This window comes from Dreissena polymorpha, chromosome 11 (assembly GCF_020536995.1).
Source record: "Dreissena polymorpha isolate Duluth1 chromosome 11, UMN_Dpol_1.0, whole genome shotgun sequence".
Classification (NCBI taxonomy): Eukaryota; Metazoa; Mollusca; class Bivalvia; order Myida; family Dreissenidae; genus Dreissena; species Dreissena polymorpha.
In genome coordinates, this window is record NC_068365.1 from 72,824,721 (window position 1) to 72,845,759 (window position 21,039).

General features: G+C 36.2%; 1 protein-coding gene and 1 pseudogene across 1 annotated transcript; both read left to right on the forward strand.

Moving 5' to 3' along the window:
• The first annotated feature begins 6,818 nt into the window (after positions 1–6,818).
• On the forward strand, positions 6,819–9,018 carry LOC127850902 (uncharacterized). The gene is made up of 4 exons (XM_052384304.1): positions 6,819–6,905; positions 7,416–7,841; positions 8,344–8,414; positions 8,835–9,018. Exons 1-4 carry the CDS (start codon positions 6,857–6,859, stop codon positions 8,877–8,879), a joined length of 591 nt encoding a protein of 196 aa, XP_052240264.1. The 5' UTR covers positions 6,819–6,856; the 3' UTR covers positions 8,880–9,018.
• Positions 9,019–12,003: 2,985 nt separating this feature from the next.
• LOC127849930 (protein flightless-1 homolog) overlaps positions 12,004–21,039 on the forward strand; it is a 28,483-nt pseudogene continuing 19,447 nt past the window's right edge.

Here is a 21,039-nt window from a genome sequence, read left to right on the forward strand (position 1 = left end):
TCTCCCTTCAATATACATAGAAACCGGCTACGCATGGCCCGTAACAGCTCGACCCCGATCATGCGCCATAGCCTCCGCAAAGGACACGCGATTGCGCCGCCGTTTCCGGTCTTCTTTCGCCACGCGTACCGAATATATTAAGTTAATCCAGTAGCCTTAAGCCCGTACGTTAGGTCAATTTAACACACCAAACCCCAAATGTCTGCGACAGTTCATACTCATAATATAAACAGTCTTACAATTATGTCGTGGAACGCCCGAGGGGTTACTCATAACGCAAATGCAAAAATGTACGAGCTTCAAAATTATGTTAATAACAACGAAGTGCATGTAGTATGTCTCCAGGAAACGAACTACACAAGTAATCACAGACAAGTTCATTTAAAAGGATTCCAAGAACCTGTGAGAGGTGAACAAAGAGAAAAACTTATAGGCACTGGGGTAGCAATATATGTAAAATCGGGCATTTCATTTACTAAAATAAACATTGATCAAGATTGCCCTATTGAATCGTGTGCCCTCACACTGTACTTGACTAAGCACCAATAATTCCGCATTCAATGCGTATATGCTCAAACTAAAGATAATACGTGTAAAAATTATGCAAAAATTTTCCATTCAGTTGAACATAGAAAGAATAATATTATTGTTGGCGATTTCAATCTAAAACACCCCTGCTGGAACCCCGAGGGTGATCCACGATGCGACGATAACTCTGAAAATCTCCTAAAATTAATTAACAATAACAGCATAAACTTCCTTAACGACGGTCAAATAACGAGATTGTCTGATCGCGAAGATCAACCCGACAGCGCGATCGATCTAGCTCTTACCTCAGCCCATCTTCAAGCTATAAGCGATTTCAATGTCATTGACGACTCGTTTGGAAGTGACCATCTTCCAATCATAATAAACATTAAGACAAGAATAGAGAATACCCTTCCGTCCACACAACACAAATGGAAAATACACAAAGCCACACCTGAACAATGGAACAACTTTAAAACCCAGTGTAATAATGAGTTCCTTCCTAATGTAGATAATACTGACACCAACTCTTACTTTAAATCCTATATAACAAAACTTAAAACTGCGCTTGATAACTCAATCCCTGTAAGCAAAACACCTAAAAAACTCAAACGGTCTGTACCATGGTGGAATCAAGAATGCACAGACGCCATTAAATATCGTGAAAAATGTAGGAGAAAATGTATCCGAATCAGAACCGGACCTAAGTATGACAAATATAGGGAAGCCCGCAAAAGTGCTAAACAAGTATTAAAAAAGGCAAAATTAAAAAAGCTGGAACGAATTCTGTAATAATCTCTCACATAAAACAACTAGCAAAGAACTATGGGATCAAGTTAAGCGCACGCAAGGCAGACCCCCTACTAATACACCTATCTTTCGGGTTAACAACGAAGTTCTTGTATCTAACGCTGATAAAGCTTCTGCCCTGGTACAACATTATCAAAAAGTAAGCAGTGACGAAGGATACTCTGAAACGTTTATTGCAAAGAAAATAAAAACAAAAAATGAATTTCCTGTCTGGTTACAATCTCTTACCGAGGAAAAAACTCACAAGTACAATGCTCCTTTTAGCCTGTTCGAGCTCGAATCAGCTCTCCTTACATGCAAAAACGGCGCGCCGGGCGACGATTACATCCATTATAAGATACTTAAACAACTTCCACTTTCGGGGAAACAAGAATTACTTGCCCTTTATAATAAATCATGGTCTGAAGGTACTCTTCCTGATGAATGGCACGAGGCCACAATAATTCCGATTCTTAAAATCAATAAGCCTAAAGACTCTCCAGCCTCATATCGGCCGATCTCTTTAACCTCTACGTTCACCAAACTAATGCAGAAAATGATAAAACCGAGACTCTGCGCGTATCTAGAAAAACATAACAAAATCTCAGAAGTCCAATCGGGCTGTAGATCTAACCACTCTTGCGAAGATCATTTAGTACGCCTTGAAGCTGATATTAAAAGAGCCCAAAACCGTAGCAGCCGTATTTTTAGACCTCACAGCCGCATTCGATAAACTATGGAACGAAAACGCCATTAACACACTTAATACGTTAGGAATAGAGGGTAAAATGCTCAACTGGCTTGCAGCTTTTCTTACAACGCGTAAAATAAAAGTGAGACTGCATGACGCGACATCAGAATCAGTTGAGACTATAAACGGCTGTCCCCAAGGTAGTGTCCTATCTCCAATATTATTTTCCGTGACTATGAACACCCTAGACAGAGAAATTAAGGCACATAATTCACAAAATAACACTGATCTAATCAAATATCACTTTTTGTAGACGATAGTGCAATATGGACCACATTTAAATCACCGAATCTAGCAATTACTAAAATCCAAAAAGCCCTAACTGCAATAGAAAACTGGAGCGCATCGTATGGCTTCCAAATAAATCCCACAAAAACCCAAGCAATCTTATTCCCTGCCAGTGCACAAAAAGTAGCGGCCAATGCACGTAAAGCAACTCGATCTAAGAAAACCCCTAACCCCCCACAACTTACTCTATGTGGTGCTCCTCTTCCGCTTCTTGACAACATTACTTTTTTGGGTATGACATTTGACAAATATTTAACATGGAAAGACCACATCCTTAAACTAGTTGTACGCTGCCAAAAGGACCTCAACTTTTTTAAATGCATCCAAAGAAACAACTGGGGTACGGATAAAAAAGCCCTTATGCGTATCTATAAAGCCACTATCTGGGCAAAAATAAACTACGGAAGCATTGCGTACAATTCAGCCAGTGAAACATTACTCAATAAATTACAAGTAATCCAAAATACGGCACTTAAAATTATAACTGGTACACGTAAATCTACAAGCACCGTTCTGCTGCACGCTGAATGTGGAATGATAGAACTGGGTCAACAAAGGCAAATTAACCAACTAAAATACCGCGCGCGCACGCTATCTATGGGACCACACCTCCCAATTAACCTTAGTGTTACTGAAGACCCGGCCTACCAAGAAAGGAAAAAGAAGAGTGGTCTCCCGTACGCGCAGAACGTGCTCGAGCTAGGCAATTATTATGAGACTATTGACATTAAAACTCAGGAACCTACATACTTTAGCTTAAGAAATCTATCAAAACCAAATATTGACTTACATCTAACAACATTAATTAAAAAATCCGACAACGACCCAAACAGTGGCTCTATAGCTCAAAACTATGTAACAGATAAATATGGGGATTACACCCAGATTTTCACTGACGGTAGCAAAAATGAGGAACTTGAAATAGCAGGCGCGGCTTTTGTAGTGTATCAACCCAAAAATGTCATTATACATCAGTGCAAGGTAAAATACAATAAACAACTGTCTATATTTGCTTGCGAACTAGCTATAATAAACAGCGCCATAAAGTGGCTTAATGAACTTGAAACCCACGAACGCTCAAACTACGCGATATTAACCGATTCTCTCAGCGCCTTACAAGCACTTAATGCAGGATCATCGAAAACGTGTCCCGACCTTATATGTGCAACATTAAAGGGAATCACAAAACTAGCAAACAACAATATCACTCTCCAATTCGTATGGATCCCGAGTCACGTAGGCATTCCGGGTAACGAACACGCTGACCAACTTGCCAGAATAGGTTCCCATGAAGGTCTACCCTCTGATTTAAAGCCTAGCGCGCGAACTAATTGCAATCATTAACCAAAAAGGGTATAATGAACAGGACCACAAATGGTCAATTTACTGCGCCGATCATAATTTACCGATATTAACCAACCCTAGCCATAAGATTAACATCTATAGTCCCATTAAAAGGGAGGACAGGGCTTACTCGCGCATGCGCCTAAGGGTGACTAGATTGCACGGCGACTATTACAAAACTGTCCTCTGCCCCCAGTGCAACATTCATAACAAGTTTGAACATCTTTTCTTTATATGCCCTAAACACGCTGAACAGAGACTATAACTAAGTGCAGGGGTAATAGCGGCCTACAAAAACCCACTTATCATTAATCGCGACTCACTGTTGATGCCTCCAAGCGGAATCGCTCCTGTTGTGCGACTGCACGTGTTTAAATTTTTGCGCGACACGGGCTACTTAGATCAAATATAATATTCCGTTGGACTATTAGCGGTAGATAGAAATAACAACACATACCGTCAGTTATATACTTATTCATTTATGCAAATTAATAATAGCAATCTTATGTACTAACGACGGGCGGGACTCGGGCGATGGTCACTTCGGTGTGCACCATATGGCCACTCGTCTGGGCCCGAACTGAACCTAACCATATTATCCCGGCCCTATAGGAAAATTAAAATAAATAAATAAATAAATAAATAAATAAATAAAAACTCAGATCAATAATGGCAACTTTATGTACTAATGACGGGTGGGTCTCGGACGATGGTCACTCCGGTGTTGTCCATATGGCCACTCGTCTGGGCCCGGCTCGAACTTATATACTATTATTAATTAATTTGGTTCTAAAACTGTACCGTAAAACAATACATGATATATGTAATTTTAAAGATTCCAATTAATAATGACTATCTTATGTACTTATGACAAGAGGAAAATTGCATCAACAAATAAATAGATATAGAAACACTGCATGTAATGTGCACGCCGAGAACCTATATTTGCATTTGGGGTCCAAATGTACTTTGGATTGGTAGTACATTACAATGCAGTGTCCAATAACACCTTGTTGACGTCAATACATAAATAAACAATACTATAAACAAGGCAAAGATGAGGGAGCTGTCTATAACAAACGTTCGCGGTTTCCTCGTCTGCGCTTTATGATATATAGGAAAATTACACCAATAAATAAAAAAATAAAGACTTATAATACTAAAACGACGGATGGGTACGTCCCCCCCCATACATATGTCACTTGGCCCCTTTCGACCACTATGGATAAGCTCTAAGCCTTCTTTTACAACCAAATAGCGCTCTTGGTAACAAAACCCAGGGTTCCGCGAGACCCTCGCTTTCCTTCTCTTAAGCTGTAATCAGCAACAACGACGAAGGTAGGGGAAAAGCACACAGACAACATACTTCCACGCAGGATCGGAAGACGCAGTAAGTGCGCACGTGGGCAAATTTACCCACAGTGCAACCCCTATAGGTGTAAATATTGTTGTAATTAAATGTGATTAGTTAACATTTTTCCCATATGTACAAGACTTAAACATGTTGAGTAGAGCGTGTCGGCTGGGCCAGAGGGCGCGCCTGAAGAGATATCTCTCGCCCGTGCACTCTGGCTCCGTTGACATGACATCCGTGCACTCTGGCCCCGTTGACATGACATACCCAACATGACAAAAATAAAAATAAAAAGAGAATGGTGACGGTATTTGTTGTTGTTGTTTCCCCTACTGTAGCGTAGGTGATGTTTTCTTGTAGAGTAATGTAAGTTTTTTCCTTGCATTCCTGTGCCTTGTTAAGTTTGACGTTGAATTGTAAACCTTGTATTGCTAACCTGCACGTATAACCCTTGTCACTATGAGGATCAGATCGAATTAGAGGGATGGTCAGCATTAACATCCCAGATCTATTCCCTCCTGAACAAAATGCACTAATACATATAATTACCATCTGTGTAACCATAGCAATATAAACAGGAAGAAGAACGTGCGCTCACTCTCTCCCTCTCTCTCAAAAACAAATAAAGGCGCGTGAAAATTGTCTCCCAAAGAAAGAAAGTGTAGAACCAGATATTGTCCTCCCTGTACCACCAACAACCAACCAGTCATCTCGGTCCAACCACACAAACGCAGCCCCTTTTCTACTATATTAAACTTCATAACTATTCTGACCCTTGCAACACCATTAAACACCTGACAATATCCAACAGCACAACAGAGAGAGCCCATGTGAAATTACACCAAGACACAGGGCAATAGAGTAATATCTGTAATAATCTATGTTTATGTACTAACAAGTCCTCCGCGAGGGACGTTAAACGGGGGTGCAGTGTATCGGTGCTGTACACCGGGCACTTAAAAGAACCAGGGGCGCCTCTGGAATCGGGGCGCCCTCTGTATCCCGCTCGAACCCCCACTAACACCTCTTGGGGCGGAGAGCACAAAAACCACACACAAACTATAAGGAATTAACATTAATGCCAATAAGGATAATGATAATCTAGAGATAATAGGAATACTGCAAAAACCATTTTGATAAAAGGCAAACCACTACATAATCCATTAAAAAAAAAAAAAAAAAAAAAAAAGCATCTACTCACATTAAGGTCTCATTGGCCATCGTGCTATGATGTACAATATGACCTTATTTTCTCCCCTGAAGGGTCACAGGGGCAGGTCGATACATCTATAGTCGAGAAGACGCTGGACGACCTGTAAATAAATCTCAAATACACACACACACGTCTGATAAGTTGTTTGTTACTATAAATACCGTTTGGCAAATGTGCGCATGCGCTTATATACACTGCTCTCAATATACTATATCAGTAGTTTTTCAACCGTGAAATTTCTGTCCAGTTTTAAAGGCTTATTTTACCTACGGTTTACATTTGGTACATGGCTCATGATACGTACCCAGTATAAACTGGAATACATAGTTTATTGGTTTCCAATCGTAAACCCAAGCGTAAAAGTATAAGATTATTCTTTATTTTTCGAAATATATACCTGGTGGAATAGACTTTACCTTTACGGGTGTATACATTGTGAACTAAATCGCGTATGTATGTTAATATATACGTGTTCTTCATTGTAATTATTGGTGTTTATGTGAACTTATACTAAATTTTTATGTATTTCTGATTGGGTTGTTTCATTATTATGGCGTTTAATCGACGTTTTACTTTGCTTCAGTTCACCATGATACCATCATTGATTGTTTTGATCGCCATTACGAAGTCCTGTTCAGGTAAATTACCGTTATATATTACCGTTTTCACTCACACACTCACTCGTTTACTTACTCACTCAAACACACCCGCCCACCAACCCACTCACCCACTCATTTGCTCGCTCGCTCGATTACGGATTGACTAACTAAATTGCTGACTGACCGACCGACTGAACGACTGGCCGACTGACTCACTTTCTCAATCACTCACTCACCCACTTACTGACTCGCGGACTGGCTCACATATCCGACTTACTCACGGATGTAATGACTCAATCCTTCAATCATAGATTGATTTATGGACGGATGATTTGATGTATACGTATCATACTAACGTCGTTTACAGTTTGATGGCGCTAGTCTTTGCACTTTAAGAAGTCGTTTTTGATAAGCAAAGCTATTAAACGAGTAATGAAAACGATTTTAAATATGTACGTGTTTACATTGTTTTTAGTGGTTTTGTTATTTGTTGTATTTTGTCATGCTGATGTTGTAGTTTTTTTAACTACAGAATATTTCCTTTTTCAGTAAAAGCTGATGCGACTGAGTTACCATACACTGTAAGTAATAGGTCATTGGAACACGTGAATTCGTTCCTTTGTCCATTTAACGAGAACATTACATTCACGATTACAAATCTAGAATCAAACAATGAGACAATACTTGCGGAGTGCGATATGCTCACCAAAGTGTGCTCTCTCATGTCGTGGATTTCTGAAACACAATTCACCGTCAAATATGCAAACCCAGGTGGAATATTGACCATAAATAATCATTCTGAAGATAAAAATGTCTCGTATACGTGTTACCACTCATTTAATACTACTGGCCAGAAAGAACTTATAAGATATTCCATGCAAAACGCATTGAGAGGCAATTACAACGTCAGTACAGACAACATGGACCAGGATGGAAGGTCATCATTTCTAGGCGGACTATCATATACGGGAACAGGTTGGTATAGTGTATTTACTTTTCAAATGTGTATCACGTTGTTCACTGTAATTCAACAAGTAAACATGTTTTATGAACGTATATTTAATTTACCATTTTATGCGATTTCGGTGGCTAAATATAGTTTGAATGATAAATCGAATTATTCTTTTTTATGCTCATGTAAATTAATAAACAACCAATAGGAAGACATCTCGTTTTGATGAAACTATACATTTTCGCCATGGTAGATTAAACAATTAGAATCGATTAAACGATCTGACAGTTGTACGCCATCGTTTAAAAATGTATAAGACGAGATTAAGAATTGTGAAAGAACATGTATGCAAGCGCACTGTCAGCTTATCAACGGATTATTGAGACATATCTTGGTATTGTTGCGTACAAAACTTACTGCTACTTTCTATATCAATACTGTTGAATTAAATTATTACATAACGAAATACAAATATATCATATGCATTCATTTGTCATATTTTTATATATCATTGGTGTATTTCAGTTGTGGTTATTTCGTTGACGTCAGTTCTGGTTGTTGCTTTCATTGTGGGTACGGTTTTAAGGGCTTCCATGGTAAGTATTATATTGATCTTAATACAATTATGTATAAAGTATAACTAAATAACCTGTATGAGTTTCAACCGCATTGCAATACGGAGTCGACTGTTTGACATTGCTTTTAATGTGCTATGCGTAGTTTAAAACAAATCGTTTGTAACCGCAAAGGGTATGTGTAAACATAAAGACACAACGTTCAGGATCTTAAATTGTACGCAGTACTATAGTTGTTTCAAACATTATTTTAATTTTTAAATGCTTCCTTCAATATAATCTTAAAATTATTCGATTGAAGCAAGGTAAACGATCAATCAGACTGTATTCTTAAACTTGTGCTCTACGTTGTTGCATACTATTATGACGAAATCCCAAATAAATGTTTACATAAAAACCAAACATATTACCGATAACATTATTTCTTTATGTCGTATATAGGCAAGCTCCAAACGGTACAGGCATGTCAGAAGTTGGAGGACTTAACATTTCATCATTCTACGGTTTAGTGGCTTATAGCGTCTTCCACATTCTATCAATTCTGTATAACCTGTGTTATTTGTCAACCTGTGTTTGTCAAATGATTGAAGTGCAGTTTTGTGTTATATATATATATATATATATATATATATATATATATATATATATATATATATATATACATATTTAATGAGATAACAAACACATAAGCAATGTTATTGAGGTCATAAAAAGGATTTTCAATGAGGAGTTCTTACAAGAGAGGAATCTACAACAAATTAAAGCTGCAGTCAACTTAAAAATAAATCGTCTAAATGATCAATCTTAGACATTTGAAAAAACAGTGACAGTGTACGAAGACGTCAACCAGAACAGTGACCTATTCTTAAAGGCACGTCAGTACTTTGTGGGATACCGATTAAGTAAAACTCTCAAGGAATTGTGTCATCAGCACTCCGTTAGTGAACATCTTTCATGCTGAATCACGTGTACTTGTTAATAAAGATATGTACATATAATGCTCATGATTTTTACTTATTGTGATTGTATTATATATGCATGACTTGCTTGTGTTAATCAAAGCGCCGACGTCACTGAACGTTCATTGGCAAAATAAAGTGAAGTTTTTGCTGCGGTAAATGTTTAAGGAACAGTTGACTGAATAAAAGACTAAAGACTATCAACAAAAAAAGTTTTGTTTTAAGAATAAGTACAAATACATGAAACAAGAAGTGAAAATATATTGCCAACATCCTATATCAATCGGAAAATCAGAAACACTTATCCAGAAGCTTGGTATTTTGCGAGAAAGTAAAGGTCCGAATGAAAACAAATTCTGATTTTCTTGACGTTTATTTATGCTCGTGTTATGGACGATGATATTGAATCTATGACCAAAGTTATGTTTTTTCTTTCCTTGTTTTGTTGGTTACTACTCATTATAATCTGATTCATCTTCATTTTAGCAGAAAGGAACAATTCGTTGTTACTGTTGTGTTGCTGTTGTTGATGCTAGATTTACCGACCACGTACATTCGCAAAATATTACCTGCATTCCTTATTTTGAGGCACACGTTCTGAATGTGTCACCCTTATTTAAATAATTCAAAGAAATTCAATTGTTATGCAACATTATATGCAGATTCATATCAAAATACGTATTTGTTCCCCCATCTCTGGCCGCCCTGAATCGCAAGAGAAATATTTGCCGTCACAAATTTTAACGATATTATAACGTAACGATACGAGATAACCACGCGCGTAGTGAAATATAGTGCAGCTATATATGGAACTATCGGTTTGTTTTATTAAACACGCTGTCAATTGACAATAAGGACATTTATTTAACGAGAATTCAATAAATCTTTGAAGGAAAATAGTTTATTGTTGCAATTTTTGCATTAATCCAGAAATCATGTTACTCGTTTCCTTTAGCGCTCGATACTCGGTAACTGGAGCTATATATTGGGATTATGGCATCTATTAAACAAGTTGTTGAACTACGATAATCTCATTCCCATCCAGTTTTTTATGGAAATTTTCACAGATTATGATTTTCTTTTCGGCGTAGATGTTTAATCCAGCTTTTCATCTTAAATGACATTTTACATTACGCTAGCAGACCCGAATGAATAAACTTCATTTATTCCATCGGATGATATGAGCATAATCCCCTACAACATATGCAACATCATCGCGTCGTTTGTAGTATAGGATGTAACACTCTTTAGTGAAGGGAATTTGGACGTTTAACCCAGTTACAATTGCGCATTGCCGGTAAATAAAATCCATAAGGGTCAAAAAATCGTCAGGGGAAGACGGAGTTTACAATCAAAAAACGTAATTAGTTGACAACACATTGCTTTCAAGATATCAAAAAACTTGAATGTAAGGGAAAAATGAACGAAACCCTACCGGTAAATGCCATTTGCCTTGTATTGTGAGACAAAACAAACGAAGTAGAATAGTGTCCATGATAGAAGGGAAGTCCTTTAATTATATAGCCACACATGTGTGACGTATGCAAAACAGAATTGGCTACCTAAATGTGAAAGTTTGCTAACATAGTGAGATTTTGTAAAGACCCGCGTTATGTGAAATGTCTTATGCAATATGCAGCCAGCTTAGATCCAGCCCAGCCTGCTAGGCGCATCCTAGCAGTCTTGTCAGGAATGTAAACTCTGGAGATATCACGAAACCTTGCGTGATTTTATTGTGGAAAGCGTTGCAGTTCGCAGGCTAGTGTTGAGATACGCTGACCGTAAATGCCATAAGACCAATTTTCGTTTAAATCTGATGAAACAGTGTTTTGAATGCATGTAAAGAACACTGCGCCTAACTTATATATCAACCTACTATATGTTTCGATGAGGAACAAATAAAATTATAATAAACCATGTGCGGACACATGGTGCGAGGTCAAGTGGAAAAAATGTGTACCGTAATTAAGTTTTCGAACTGCCCCTTTTAAAGTCAAACTGATATTTTATACAAACGGATTAATATCATACAACCTGGCTGACAAATGCTTAAGGCAATGGACCATTACATTTGCGTTATGGGGTAAATAACCATCTATACGGGTAATAGAAAATGGTTTCACCAAACAACTTAAAGTTTAACGTATATACAAGTTATTTATACTATACGTCGTGGTATTTTATAAGCGCGTGCTATGTTTCGTTGAAACAATAGACACTATGCACATTTGCATACCCGTATCCGATCGCCGATGATTTACTCCGAATTTCCAAAAACTTACGATCAACTTGTTTCGTCTCTTAATTTTCGGACACCTGTATTTGAAAAAAAAAATGTATTCGGACACTAACAGATTATTTATTTGTAAGTGTCAAAAAACTTATTACGGTATATTTGGATATTTGGAACATTATTTTTAAACGTGTTCAATAGAAACATTTCATGCGATGAATATGCGCCTATTAGGTGAAACAAGAACACCCGTCTAATCTTTTTTTAAATATATGTATATACGCCGAATATCTTTTTTAATTTCTTGTTTGGAATGTTATTAAATATGATTACTTAAATTTCGTAAATGCTTGTTATAGTATTAACTATGGTAAATTTAGTAAGAAACAAAATTGAAAAAAAAACTGGTGCCGTCGGGATGCGAACCCGTGACTTCTGGATCAGTAAGCGAATATGCCACGCTCACGTTAATGAAATGTCGCGAAACATATCATCTATTGTTTATTGTTAACGTTCTCTATATCGTTCGCCAACCTTCGGTCATTTTTACCTCTTGAAAAAACACGCACATGACTGAGAGACGTGTTTCTTATTTGCCGTACAATAGCATAAAGGCTAACAACGTAACTAAAACCATGCATATGATAAAGCAAGTATCTATGCCATTATGTATTTAATTATTACAATAAATGGTACAACTAATCGGGAATTCTATGACGGAAGGAAAATTTCTTGTGATCGGAATACAATCCGCGTATAAAGTGTAAAAAAAATAATTTGTATTTGTATGAACCGCATGGCTAAACAAATGACGGTCAAGGTTTAACATCTCTGTGGCTGTATAGTGTTCACTTGTTCTAATTGTGCGTTAAAATGGCGCATTCATACTAAAGAGAATTTGTATCAAATTCAATAAAGTAGGGTAAATATTGTTAGCATGTACTTGCCCACATAAAACGCATATAATATATTCAAACCTTTGAATGCTGAATGGGGCAGTAATTCTAAAGATATTGAACTGTACATAGTTCTTAAAGATTTAAACCACAATACATATCAATTGTCACTCAGGCAATACACATTTGGAAATAAATCGATTAGGAATAACAGCCATACCAGTGTTGTCGGTTATAATCAGAAATAAAACATAAGCAAAAAACTTACACCAAACTAGTGATAAGTATTTGTAAACTATACCAATATGAGAACCGTACACGGTACTAGCGGAGCTGAACTACTTGTTTAAGCCATCATGATTTGATTGTTCATAATTGCTATTAATAGTTCATTAAGTTCTATCTCCACATGAAGCTTTATTACAAGGATTTACGAACAAGCAGTAGTTAGTACGATATATTCACGAAGGGCATTAATCTTAAACATGAAGCCACATAATCAAATCAATGACGCAGTTATAGTTAAAGTGCAGTCCCTTCAGTGGGCGGATACTCAAAATGAACAAACGGGAATATATACGTAAAACTTGTATCTTACAAGATATAATGATTATTTACTGCACTTAATACAATATATTAAACAATCACTGGTAGCGTCGTTGGTATGTTATTTAATTACGGTATTTGTTATCATTTGCTAAATGGAGTATATAGGCTTTACCTATTGCTGACAAACAAAATGCTCGTTTTTATTTTTTGTGGAAGAATATATTATATTTTAATTTACTGCATTGATATCTATTCATTGGACACACGAACACTAACACTGTACATGACGTGTGTTAAATATATTGGCCCACAAAAAAACAAAATAGAACATTTCGTATGTTTCTAAATCTATTTTACCAGACGCTAGATGTCTAGCGTTGAAAATTTGGATATTGCTATGAGGAATATTGACTTTTTTCATGTGTTAACTTTATTTTTCTAGATGTACGAAATATTCGTTGTTTTTTTATTTTATATGGGCTTTATACTTAAGCTCATCTTGATTCCTATTAAACGACTTTCATACATGCGTGAACAAATGAGTATTTAAACAATGAATGAGGGTATATAAACAATATTATAACGAAATCGTTGGAAACAGGGAAAAACATTAATTTCATAATAAACTGTGTATGTTTACAAAAATCAGCGTTAACAGACAAAAAATGTACATTCATTTCATATTAAATGGTACATTTATTAATAATAAACGTCGAGTGAAAGAAAAATACAATTATATATTTTCTTACCATGTCAAACAGGATTTTGCCTACATCATAAGGGTCCCTTTATTATTACTATTTAAAAGTTCCAAAAAAGTATGCATACTTGGTCTTATTGTGAAGTGTTTTAATGTGTATTTGGATCTTTCTTCCTAATAAAACGGACAGTTAATTTGAGTATTTTTTGTTTAGCACGCTCCCTTTTCGCAAAACCATAATTTTTGTTTTGTAAATATATCCAGTTTAACCCCATGTATCCATTTGGTTCTAGATAATTAAACGATTGCTTGAGCACTTCTGTAGTCTCTGAGAAAATGACAGCATCATCCGCAAATAGGTGGAGATGAATATATAATTGATGTAAACACTATTTAGATTTCGGATGACTTATATTTGTTAAACACGTTTAGTACAATATATTATATGTACTCAGATTACAATAAACACGTGCAATATAGCTTTGCGATCTAAGATTTCAACCTTAAACAAGAAAGCACCGACCTGATGTTATATGGTTCTGATCTTATTTTTAAATAACATGATAATGTACCTTCAAATCGGCCGTATCAAAGTCGATATGTTGTTGGCATGGTTTCATATATAAGCGCTACACATATTACACATTTTTATCTTAGGCCGGTATTCGATTTAATAAAAATGTAAAGTTTGATCCTTGCCTTTTTTTATTACCGTTCACATGCTGTGATGCCAACGTAACCTTTCTTTTTGTATTTGTGATGGTCTTTTACTTTTGTTCTGTATTGATTGTTTGACAATAACCACTCAATTGATACATGTTTACACATGGTTGTGTTCGGTGTAATGCATTGTAATATAAGCCCTCTTGAAATTCGTATTAACGATTTTATTTTTGAGCAGGGAATGCACATTCAGTTTTTTTTAAGAAAAAGCAAATAATAAGTCTTTGAAGATACATGATAAATAACAAATCGATTGACCTTGCTTTTTCAGAAAATATTTTTTTAAAGTTTTAACTTAGTTTATATGCCTGTAAGGAATACATGTAATCCCTTGGGCAAGGCAAATTATGACTATACACAAATTGATATAGGCACACTTCATGTAAAATGCACACTACCAAACCTTACTGACTTCCGAATTCAGAAAAGATTATTTTGTTTATAAATTGTTGCTATGTACATATAAGTACAGTTTATGTACGAAACAAGCAACCTCCAAGTGGGGCTTACTTTATACTAACTTGGTAAAGGACCTCCATACACTATTGCATTCTAAACACGACACTTATTAGCCTTGCGGAGTCAGAGAGGCTGTTTTACAATTTTCACTATATACACATTTGGAAATCAAGTAACCTAAACGCGGTGGCAAGTTTTGACGCAAATGCATTATCTGGATGAAGCTCGTAAATGACACTCATACCATGACATCTTAGGGCCTCTATCTTTTTAAAGACAAATCGGTTTTTAATGTTGCTATATAAACCTTTATAAATCATGTGGCCCATAGGATGTAGCCAATAATGACCCCTTGGAATTGATTTGAACACTTTTTAAAGAATACCACTATAAAACGTTACATGCACATTTTGCTTTCAAAGATGATCATTCCTATAAATGTTTATAGAAAGTCAACGGTAATTTATGAGGATATAGCTTTTAAAACAATTTGCTGACGACTGGCGACGGACGACCCGAGACGGAAGACACAAGATATACGACGCCGAATACCATATAGCAACCACTACAAAAATTCATTATCATACTTCAAGTAAATATGAAAATCACAATTGTATGATATGGTCATTTAGATTGTATCAGTGGGTGCAGGATTTATCACTAAGTCTGTGATGTGAGATGTGTGCTGTGTTGATTCCAGATGTGGATCTGTCCAAGAACGATCTGTTGAGGATTCCTGAGCCGCTGTACAAAGTCAGCTCCTTAAAACACCTCAACCTCCCAGACAACCAGATATCATAACTGTCACTTCTAATTGGTACTGAATTACAGTTGTCTAGAAATAAACATTAGTTTAATTGTTATCAGAATACAGAGGTGGATGATTCTAATATTGACTTGTTTGGTAATTAAAATAACATTTTGATGTTTTTCTAACAGCAATAATATAGCAAGTCTCACTATTAATAGTTTGAGCATGCTAAAATACAACCTAGACAAACAGAGAATTGGTTTTGCCATCATGGTATGTATATATATTTATTTGTCTTGGAAATGATTTAAAGAATCTAAATTACCAGCATACATCCCCAGACAGGACTATAGTATAAGTGGGTGCTCTGTCCGTCCATCTGAGAGACAACATGGATCTTGGGATATATCAAAACAAAGTTCTGCAAATATATGGGTCAAACTTGTCATTATAAAGGAAAATGTGAACCTTTTTTATGCCCCCGGTAGGAGGGCATATAGTGATCGGACTGTCCGTCTTTCCGTCACACTTTGCGTTTAGGTTTCGAAAAATGCTCATAACTTCTATGTCCCTTGAGATATAACCTTCATATTTGGTATGCATGTGTATATGGACAAGGCCTTTCCATACGCACAAAAATTTCGACCCCTGTGACCTTGACCTTGAACTTAGGGTCCGCATTTAGGTTTTGAAATATGTGTTTAGGTTTCGAAAAATGCTCATAACCTCTATGTCCCTTGAGATATAACCTTCATATTTGGTATGCATGTGTTTATGGACAAGGCCTTTCCATACGCACACAAATTTTGACCCCTGTGACCTTGACCTTGAACTTAGGGTCCGTGTTTAGGTTTCAAAATATGCATTTAGGTTTCGAAAAAAGCTCATAACTTCTATCAAGCGTTTATAGGGGGCATAAGTCATCCTATGGTGACAGCTCTTGTTGTATAATCTTTATGTTTTTCACCTGAGGTAAAATAGTCGGGCAACTGTTGCTGAAAATAAAAACAAAAATACTAGATTTGCAAATCGGGATATAGATTTGTCCATCTGTCAATCCCTTCTTCTGAAGTATATTTCTTATTCTTGTCATACAAACAACAAATCAAAATCCAAGTACCTAATCATAAAATTGTTATGCACATTTAGAGTGATAACAGGATTATGCATTTTAATCTCTTCAGAGGACAAATGACCTGGTGGTTGCTACTTGAAATACAGTAACTCACAGTACTGGAATTACTCGAAAAGCACAAAAGTCATTAATGACCATGTGAAATTTAAAAAATAAATAACAATATAATGTTCATGGTTAACCTAGAGGTGAAATATGTGGTCCATGTTTGAAATAAAAAAAAATCTTAACCCCAATGTGGCAAATAGGAATACAACATCAGAACGAAATCTTTTTCAATGTATAAAGGTTGATATGAATTGTATTGATCATCTTTTAATCTGGAAGCGCACTCCTATCAACCAAGCCGATAATTGTCATGGTTAATAACTCACCTCCTATGCAAGATGTATCATAAGTTATGTGCTCTTTGATAAGTTTTTAAATTCTTTTTATTGGATAATTTTAAGTGTCTATTGTATTTCAGATACCTGGGTATTCCTTCAAACTCTGAAACTTGCTAGAAATAAGATTCAAACACTGCCAGTAACCAACCTTCCTATTTTTTTAAATCATTGAATCATAAAATACTTTATACATACATTTACATTTTTTTCTTCATACATATACACCTTTATACAAATACTTTATACCTACATGTACATACTAGTAATCCTACGTCTGATTACACAGAATTCTATTAGCAGTTTTTGTATCTATGAACACTAAAGTTACTAGACAAACACCTGTATGCTGTTTACAGAACTCTCTTCACAAGATGCAGTCCCTGAAGAGGTTATATTAGAACTCCAACCAGCTGGACTTTGAGGGAATCCCAGCGAGCATCGGCAAGCTGCACAATCTGGAGGTGTTCAGTGCCGCCAACAACAACATCGAGATGATACCAGAGGGGCTCTGCAGGTACTACTAATTGAGCCTTGGTCATGGAAAAAACCCACAGGCTAATCAGGGATGATGCTTTCTGCTTTAATTGAATGTTTTCGTTTAAGGAAAATTTCTTTTAAATCGAAATCCAATCTATGCGGAAAGTGTCGTCCCTGATAAGTTTTCAAAGAACGCAGCTCAATGTATTATGGCGTTGGATATTCTGTTGAGATGCTACCTGAGGGTCTGTGCAAGTATCACTAATGGAGTGATAATGCACAGGTTGTGTCAATGGATACTTTGTTGAGATGATCATAAGGGCTGTGCAGGTATCACTAATGTATTGATAATACACAGGTTGTGTCAATGGATATTTTGTTGAGATGATACATGAAGGGATGTTCAAGTATCACTAACGTATTGATAATACGCAATTGTGCATGTGGATATTTTGTTGTTGATTATAGATTTGTCTTGGGTAAATTTGTGGATCCCAGACATTGTGGACAATTAGATCACATATGGCTCTATGATAGGGTGTAATATTTTGAACAAATTGGAAAGTGCATTTGGGTACGGTTTGCATATCAGACCTAGAGGTCCTGTATTATTTGCGTGTTATGTGTAGATCTCAGGTACTCTGTGTACTTAAAAGTGGGGTGATGAAGTAGAAATTTGATGGCATCTTTATTATGTGTTAGCCTGTCATTTAATGCTGGCTAATGCAGATATTAAAGAATGCTGAATGTTTTCAGGTGTGGAAAGTTGAAGAAGCTGTTATTGAACAGTAACCGACTGATCACGTTACCTGACATACTTCATTTGCTGCCAAAACTGGAGGTGGGTACCAACAACACATGGATTTCACAGAATTTTATCAAATAGTTTCATTCATAGATGTCTGTAATATGATCAAAATGTGGCTCTTCAGAATATTTTTGGTCTGATTATATATGTAGAATGGATGTAGGTAAAATAAGAAACGTTTAGTACATTCTAATGTTAGGATCATAGTCTTGTTAGTATATTGATTTTGGTAATGATCATTCAACTTTCAACTGGTTAAATAATTGCTGATAGCTATAGAAGTCAGCAACATTTGTATCAAAATAATTAATTTGTTCCCAAAATCAGTTATTTAGCAAAAGGTCTAGGGGTCTCATTTGTTGATGATGACAAACCAATAATAATGCTAACACTGTCATGACATCTATTGTGCTTACAGACCCTGGATTTGCGAGACAACCCTAACCTTGTGATGCCTCCAAAGCCTGCTGAGATGCGGAAGGACAGGGAGTTCTACAACATCGACTTCTCACTCAATAACCAGCTGAGACTGGCTGAGGCACCCACAACGGCTGCTGCCACCTCGCCACAACGTACTGAGATTTTGTTGCTTTTTATAGTTGCAATTGATAAACGAGTCGTGCTATTTGCGATTTGTAATAGATAGGAGCCGTGTCTTGTGTACAATTGGGCTTAATGCGTCTAAGTGAAACGTTGTACTGGATCAGCTGGTCACGTTTACGTAAGCTGATCTGGATTTACACAATCTACTTTTATTGTAATTTTGGTTAAATGCAGACACTTTTTTTTACCATAAATCCATTGTAAGCAGCATTATTTTTACACAAAATCTATTTAATACAGAAATATTTTTGTATCTTGAAGAAAATCCAGCAATAATTACATTTTATGAAGTAGTATGTTTTGTTGTAAATTAAATGTGACTTTCGTCTCAGTGCATTAATTTAAAAATGGCTTGGGATATTGACTGACTTCAATCTTACCTTTTCACGCTCTGAAAGAAAGTAGAAAAGGCTATTAGCAATAATGCTGTTTGCTGCTCATCAGTATCGTAAAGTTTGAAATGAAGCCTACAAAACTTGATCTATTATAAAAGGTCATTAATTTATTTCTTGTTTTCTAAGCAACTACAATTAAGTCAAAACTGAGTGGGAAAAGGTTAAATGTCACCAATAATGCTACAAACACCATGTTGATAGGCTCATACTATTGCAGCGTCGAAGGACCCTGTGGCACGTAAGTAACGCCTGCGTCGTCGCCGTGACAAGCAGGATGAGAGTGAGAAGGTGCTGAAGGCAGGGTTCGCCAAAACCGTCGGTCCGCCGGTCCTGACCGGCAAATTTTTCTAAGGACCGACAAGTGATTTAATCGGATTTGACCGACACAATCGGATGAAAAATGGTTTCAAAAAGATCACTCAAAGTGTATAATATGTTATTGGATTACTAGAAGGTAAATGCTTTTTGTTCAACTTCTGTCAAAATCCTTTTTTTCTTACCTTTATTTTGATGTTAAAGTTGGATTAGAATTGACTATCACATGCGAGTTCAAAATCAACGGTCTTTGTTAAAAAAAGCAACCGAGTGCGTCCGCCATTTTATTTGTTCCATTCAATTTCTCCACAACAAAAACCGCATGAAAACTTGTTCAACAGGCATTTGTGAGCATTTCTGTTAAATAATTTCATTATTATATTGTTCTGGGAAGGATATATTTTAATATACACACCAACAATTTCTGAAATCAAAATTAGATTTTTCACCCGATGTACTATATTTCGGATATTTTAAAATTCGGACATAGGGATATTTATGTTTTGATTTGTTGTTGATAGTTTGTAGCAATATGTTTTGTGTTATTTCAGACAACAAGAATGGATGGTGGTAATTATCATGGGCCTTTCTATCAAGAAATAGGTGTGAAAGACATTCATTTTATTGAACCTGGAAATCAACCATCTCAGCTAAGAGAAAATATTTTAACAATAGGTGTTGTTTTAGAACTTGTGAAATCGGCTAATAAACAGAAATTGAAGTCACCCAAAGTAGTGTGAATGGGTGTGTGCAATTAAGTCAAACTTGATTGGATGTCACCCTAACTTTTCAAGAACACGGATTTGTAGAGCTGTGCAGGCTATAAAACAGTTTGACAAAAAGAAGTCTAAAAAAATACCTTTGGTTTATATGTGGCTTATTATTAATATAATAATTGTTTAGTTATATCGAATTCCGACATGTTTTTATTGTATTTTAATGTGACCAAAACCAATAAACATCAAAAAGGTACTCTCTTTTGTTGTGTTTTGCTGTTATAGTTTAGTCGGACAGTGGGACTGACAGAAACTGATTCGGACTGACAAAAATTTCAAGTCTGTCAGTCCGAATGACTGACAGATTTTTAAAGTTTTGGCGAACCCTGTGAAGGGCATGCGTGATGTGGCCAAGGACAAGGACAAGGTGGCAGAGAGGCAGCAGGAAGACGAACTCAAGGCTCTCAAGTGGTACACGGTATTGGTAGTTGAATTACTTGGTGCAACAATTTCACTAGCCCATTTGTTAGCTCGACTATTA